General features: G+C 40.0%; 1 protein-coding gene across 1 annotated transcript; it reads right to left on the bottom strand.

The window, feature by feature from the left end:
• Nucleotides 1-1,610: 1,610 nt before the first annotated feature.
• LOC132397661 (cysteinyl leukotriene receptor 1-like) lies at nucleotides 1,611-2,471 on the bottom strand. Its single transcript, XM_059976428.1, has one exon. It carries the CDS (start codon nucleotides 2,469-2,471, stop codon nucleotides 1,611-1,613), a length of 861 nt encoding a protein of 286 aa, XP_059832411.1.
• Between the last annotated feature and the right edge of the window lie 4,635 nt (nucleotides 2,472-7,106).

Raw genomic sequence — 7,106 nt, 5'->3', positions numbered from 1 at the left:
GAGGAGGTGCGGATTAGAAAAGTTTGAAAATGATTTACCTGTACAAGTATAATTTATTGAGGCTTGAACAGTTTATAATAGAGTAGTATTAGTAAAAATGAAATGAAGTGTAGAAACAGAATCTTATTTTGTTCACAACTGGTAAGGATTTTATAAGGCACCATTTTGCAAATCACATAAATCCTGTTGAGACGGCAAGGAAGATAGATGAAGTAATCAATGAAGTACAATAAAGTTGTCAACCCAGAGAAAGCACTATATAATACTTGCTAATTGTATTGTTAAAATTTATAATGATAAAATTGCAATGGTGAGGCCAAATTTGCAGTATTGTGTACAGTTCTGGTCACCGAATTATAGGAAAGATGTCAACAAAATAGAGAGAGTACGGAGGACTTTTACTAGAATGTTACCTGGGTTTCAGCACCTAAGTTACAGAGAAAGGTTGACCAAGTTAGGTCTTTATTCCTTGGAGCGAAGAAAGTTGAGGGAGGATTTAATAGAGGTATTTAAAATTATGAGGGGGATAGATAGAGTTGACGTGTATAGGCTTTTTCCATTGAGAATAGGGGAGATTTAAACAAGAGGACATGAGTCAAAAGTTTAGGGGTGACACGAGGGAGAACTTCTTTACTCAGAAGGTGGTAGCTGTGTGGAACGAGCTTCCAGTAAAAGTAGTAGAGGCAGCTTCGATATTGTCATTTTTTAAAAAATGGGCAGGTATATGGACAGGCAAGGAATGGAGGGTTATGGGCACAGTGTGCAGGTCGGTGGGACTAGGTGAGAGTAAGCGTTCGGCACGGACTAGAAGGGCCGAGATGGCCTGTTTAAAAGCTGTAATTGTCATATGGTTATATGGTTAATTGTTTGATAGGATGCACCCGTCATACTCAAACTGATAAAGAGAGTCAGCTGGACCATCTTATCACAGGGCCTGTAACCCCGCTGTGTGACTCATTTTTTCTCTCCCCACCCCACACAATTTCTATGATGACCATCAAATTCTTACCTATCCAATTACCACTTGCCAGCCTTTGAAGCTTAACCAATTCATGTGTTCTTCTTTTGTAAATGTTGTGGTGTCCTGCAGCTATCCTCTCAGCGATGTCTTTTTTCTCCTTGGTTCCCTTCTTAGTGGTCATCTGAAACCCTTCCAATCCATTTTTTAATTTCTTCACCTCACCTTCCTCCACTTGGCTCAGACCCATCCATGTAAAAAGATTATGTTCCATATCTATGCATTTGATATTTTATATACCTCCCTCAAGTCATACTTCAACCACTTTTGCATTAGAAAGAAGGAATTGTTGAATTAACTGGAGGAAGTTTGTGTTTCTTACATTTTAAATTCCTTTATTAATGTAGAATATTTGCAATAATTTGTAGTTTTGTATTAAGCAGAAGTGCAATTATCCATCTGTGAAAAGATGGAATTTAAATGGAAAGAAGATTCACAAACAGAATGGTAAGCAGCTTAGCACATTATCCACACTGAATCTGGTCGATGAGAGTCATGAACTGGAGGAACGGCGTGTGACACGGACCTTGCCGAGTTTCAAGGGAGCGGAGAAAGTTTGAAAGGCGAGGAGGCTGCAGGAAAACCAGTCATGTTAGGCAGAACAAGTCACTGAATTGCTTGGTTCCCTTCGGAACTGGGTGTATTTTATAATGAGAGTGAGAGGATATTTCATAATATCTTTCAGCTGCTCCCGAAAAAGCGACTGGGTCACAGCGTAAATAGCCGTATTTGTGCAGCAGCTAAGGAGCTGCAGCATGAAGGCCACCTCTTGCATTGAATAAGGTGGAAAATCTATCCCCCGCACCAGGTAATACAATTGGAACCATATGTAATTTACTGTAAACAATGCCCACAATGAAATGAAGTTCCCCGAAATTGCCAGCAAAAGGATGAGTGATTTTCTGCGGCTCTCCATCTCTGCGTCCCTGTGAGTTTCCCCAGCGCTGGAACATCGGAGTCTCTTGCGGGCTCTGCTGGCCACCAAAACGTGTCTGATGGTCACTGCGTTGAGCAGCAGAATCAGGACAAACGGGAGCACAGGTGTGAGCAGGTAATGGAGGATAGCAACTGTTCCCCAGACTGGAGAACCCAGAAAACCATTTCTTGTCCCGCAAAATCGAGGGTTATCAGCAAAAGAATACAGACCTGTGAGAATAAAATACCAGAAAATATTCTTTGAACAGCTCACAGCGGTCACTGTCCCCAGGACCATTGCCGCCGTTCTCTCAGTGCAGTACTTATTCTTCAGCCTCTGGTAACAAATAGCCACACATCGATCAAATGTGAAAGCGACGGTAAACCAAACCGAACAGTCGGTGGCTGCGTAAATCATGACCACCTGCATGTTACACATGCGCAGCGAAAACAGAAAACTGAAGTACTTCTTGTAAATAACAGGAATCTGCCTCAAAATCAGGTCAAGAAAAACGACCAGTAGATCTGCCGCTGCCATGGCAACCAGGTAGTGAGTGACAACTTTGGAGAGTCCGCACTTCCCCCGGGATAGAATCGCAATCATCATAATGTTCACTACGGGGAGAGAAATAAAACTGAGGATTATATATGAGACCAAAGAATTTGATAACAGATTCACTGATAATGTCAGGATAAAAAATGTCCATTTTTCCCCTATTATATTGATGCCCTAAAATTTAAAGCTGCTGACTGTCACATCTGCTGCATATTCCCTCTCACTCATCTTCCTCAATTCACCGATCATGTCCTTACTTTTATTGGTGATGAATAACTTCATGTGGGATCACCTAATTCGGTGTTATATCTCACAGCATATCTGACTCAACAACCCTGTGATTCTTGAGATTACCTCTCTCATAATCTTACAAACGTCTTCACACCAGTGAGCACAACTTAAGCATGTACAAACACTCTTTATATTACATGGCTTCAATCTAGGGAACATCTGAGTGAGCCTCTTCTGCACCTTATCAAAACCTGTTATATTCTTCTTATGATGGTGTGATCAGAACTTAATATAATACTCAAGGTGCAGCGCAGCTGAATATTTATAAAGCTGTATCATCCCACTTCTTGGTCTCAATGCTTGACTGAGAAGGCAAGTATTCCATATCTCTTCTTTACCACCCTATGAACCTATGAAGGGAGCTCTTGAATTGCACCCCAAGATCTCCTGTATATCATCTCTGTTAAGGATCCTGCCATTAACTGTGTACTCTCCCTTTACATTTGATCTTCCAGATTGCAACGTTTAGCTGAATGAAAATCTATCTGTACTTTTCTGTCCATATATGCAACTAATATGTATCTTTTGGCAATCATTGACACTCTGCACAATCCCTCTAATCTTTGAATCATCTGTAAATTTATGAAGCCACCCACTATGTTTATGTGAAATTCATTTATATCTGTCACAGACAGTAGAGGTCTGTAATGTATGTAAATGTGAAACACTTCTGGTCACAGCGCTCTAGCCATTTATGTGCGTAAGCCAATTTCAGCTTTTTAAATCTTACCTTGTGGCCTTTTACTCTTAATGAAAGGCACAACCTCTGTCTGCATCTAACTTTCCTTTACCTTGCCATCCCTGTTCTTCCTCCTTACTGGAACATGTCAGTTCTCAGCTCTGAACATTTGGTATTCAAATGACTCCCACATGTCAGATGTGGACTTGCTGATAATAAATCCTCCTTATTAACATTGTCTTGTTCCTGTATAATAGCACAGTCATTTCCCTCCAAAATTCAGACTTACCCTTATTCATAACTATCAAAAAACCTAAGGAGCTTTGATCACTGTTCCTAAAATGCTATCCCAATGAAACTCCAATCACTTGGCAAGGACAATTGACCAAACAAGGCCTAATATAGCTTCTCCTGTTGGACTAGCTGTTGACTGTTTCTTGAACAAATATTGTCCCCATCTAAGCCTATGACACAAAGCAAGCCCCAATCAATGTTAGAGTAGTTAAATTAACCATTACTACAGTCGCTTTTTTATATTATTCCATAATCAACCAATATTTCCATTCCTCTGTCCCCAAGAGACTTTTAGAATGCATACAATACAGATAAATCTCATCACAGTGATTCTACTTTTACTATTTTTGAGCTCAGCCCATTCTATCTCTGTGAATGAGACCTCTAGTATATTCTTTCTGAGTTCAGCTTGTGATAGTTTCCCTCTCTTACCTCCCTTTGATCACATTGAAAACAACAAAATCCTGGAACACAGAGCTGTTAGTGCTGACCATATCACCAACCATGTCTCAGTACTCTGATACTGGACTGGTGAAGTGGAGAGGGACAAAGTTTCTGTTCCTGACTTTCAAGTAGTTCCTGACTTGCTGTGGCTATAAATAACAACTTCAGATAATCAGTATAGGTTTCCACTGACAAGAATATGCAAGTACACTTGTCTGGTGTCCAGGTCTTGAGCCTCACCCAAAGACCTTGAGCAAATGTGAGGGACTCAGCCCAGATTTGTGTTCTTAATTATCCTATGAAAGATATGGGCTTGTGAGGAAAACAGTTGCCAGCTTCTTCTTTTGAACTTTATCCCGTGATCTTGGGTCACTAATGTGAGTGTGTGAGGGGGCCTGTTTATGATGTAGGGAGTAGGAGAAATCAGTCCAAATCTTTCTTGCTCTTTGTTGTGCACTAAACTTGAGTATGCTGATGCTGTCAGGTCAAGCCTATGCCATTATACATTGCCACTGACCAAGGCATACTCATATTAAATATCCTGTCTTGATCCTGGTCATTAGCTGATGACCTAGTGACATCATCAGTTTGAACAGGTCACTATTTGAACTGTCATGTCTTGAACATTCCCTGAATTTGAATGCCATCTTTGACTTCACCTTGTACACTTTAAAAGATTTCTCACTCTTCAATCCTTCTCTCCCATATTCATCCATGCCTTTGTAAACATGATCTCCTGTTCTGCTGCCAGTACATGAACCTGTAACAAAGAAAGTGGTTCTTTCCCACTCTACTTCATATCAATCTGCTGCTCCAATCCTTTCCAACATTTTCTATTTTTTTAAATAAAACTCAGATTAGGCCTCATCTGGAGTATACATTCAGTTCTGGTCACGCCATAATAGGAAGCATGTGGAACTCTGCAGGAGGTGCAGAAGAGGCTTACCAGTGTGCTGTATGGATTAGAGGGCCTGTACTATTAGAAGAAGCATTAACAAACTTCGGTTGTTCTCTCTGCAGTGGTTGAGGCTAAGTGGAGGTCTGACAGAAATTTACTAAATTATAAGAGGTATAGATAGAGTAGATACTGGGCTCACTCTCCCAGGCTCAAAATATTTGATACTCAAAGGCATTTAAATCCAGTGGGAGGGGTAAGTTTGAATCAGATATGTGAGTGCCTTGAATGCACCACCAGGAGAGACAGTGGAAACAAATAGAACAGTAGAGAGGCATTTAAGACACTATTAGATAGTACATGAATCTACTAGATTAGAGCCATATAGATGTGCAGAGAGATGGGATCAGTTTTGTTAGATATATTAGATTAGATTTAGTTCAGTTAGACATTTTAGTTTAATTAGTTTGGCACAACATAATGGCCTATGGGACCTGTTTCTTTGCTGTTTGGTTCCATGTTATATTTTTGAATGACATCCTTAATGCAAAAACAACCCTGGGAACATAAAATTCCCAAGTTACATCAGGAAGTAAATGTCAGAAATGAATTTTTTAAAGCCGGTGAACACTGTTTGGCTGCTGTATCCATTTCAGAGCCAAGACTTTTGCAATCACATCAAACACTCAGAGAAGATGCAGAGGAGAGTGAACAAGTGGGACCAGAGATTTAACAATGTATGAAGAACTTTGTTTCTCTGTTCAGAGATGGGCAATGATAGTTTATGTTGAATTTCAGTTCATAAAGGCATTTGTTGTAATCATTCAAGTTGATTCCTTGGTAAACACTAATATTGGAGACCAAAGGCATTGAAACAGAAGGAGTGCAATACCAAAGAGATGTTTTTTGTTCTATTCAATAGCAGTTTTTAAAAAAATGTCTATGTGCCATTCTCTGCTGTGTGTTATCCCCTTTTCATACTGATGGATGGAGGGAATGAGGGAGAGAGCAAGCGAGGGAAGGAGTGAGAGAGGGAGCAAGGGAGGGAGATAGGTAGTGAGGGAGAGATATAGGGAAAGATGAAAGAGAAAGAGAGGTTGAGAGAGAGTCAGAATACAGGGAAACAGCACATTTATGAAATTGTAGTGAACATTTAGGGAAGTGGGTCTCTCTGAAGGGGTGAGTCCATTTTGTAAACTGCTCAGAATCAAAAGATTGTTAATAATGTTAAAAACTATTGGATCAATATTTGTAAAACACAGCAAATTCTGGCAGGAGTTCTTCTTTATCAAGCCTTTTAACAAGAGCTGCCAGGGGAAGATGATAGCATAGTGGTAACTTAGAATGTACATGTCCAGAATGGAATGGGATGGCTGTCAGAGTGGTTGCCAATGTAAACAATGTGTAATGGCTAAATTTCCAGAAAAAAAATGGGTGCAAAACAGTTTCCTTCAGCCACAGGAGAGACTGGAGTTAGTGTACAGGAATCAAGAGTTTATAGCCTGAGAATAGTCAACAAACTTCCAAATATTGAAACAACAGACACCAAAACACAATCCAAATTTACAGTTGAGATAACTTAATTAAAACACCCACCAATGCTGTGGAGTGCAATTAACTTAAAATAACTGCAAGAGTTTACTTAATTAATACCTGTAACACAAATGAGAAAGGAAAAATGACCTACGTGAAGACTGAGCTAGTTAGCCATATCTTGGAATTAGTACGGATTGAAAGACTCACCAGGAACAGCAACAATAGCAAGAATAGGAAGGTAAATTTGTTGAATTGTCAGGAGTGCATAGTAGATCCGGTCGTCCAGTGTCAGCCAGTCTGCATCTGCAAAAATATAGTGAGCTGCCCAGAATATATTTCTCCCTATTCCTGGAATATTCGGCACATCTGTTCCCATCTTCAGATGGATATCTGTCCTGTTCTACTCTACTGTTCACAGAGTTCACCCTCTCCCCTTCATGTGCTACAAATTTCTGCAGGTTCTAGAGAAGCTGCTGTT

Source organism: Hypanus sabinus, chromosome 8 (genome assembly GCF_030144855.1).
Source record: "Hypanus sabinus isolate sHypSab1 chromosome 8, sHypSab1.hap1, whole genome shotgun sequence".
In the NCBI taxonomy this organism is placed as follows: Eukaryota; Metazoa; Chordata; class Chondrichthyes; order Myliobatiformes; family Dasyatidae; genus Hypanus; species Hypanus sabinus.
This window is presented reverse-complemented; position numbering and strand designations above follow the sequence as displayed.

Coding starts and splice junctions, on each gene's coding strand:
- LOC132397661 (XM_059976428.1), bottom strand. CDS start 2,471: ATGGCAGCGGCAGATCTACTGGTCGTTTTTCTTGACCTGATTTTGAGG.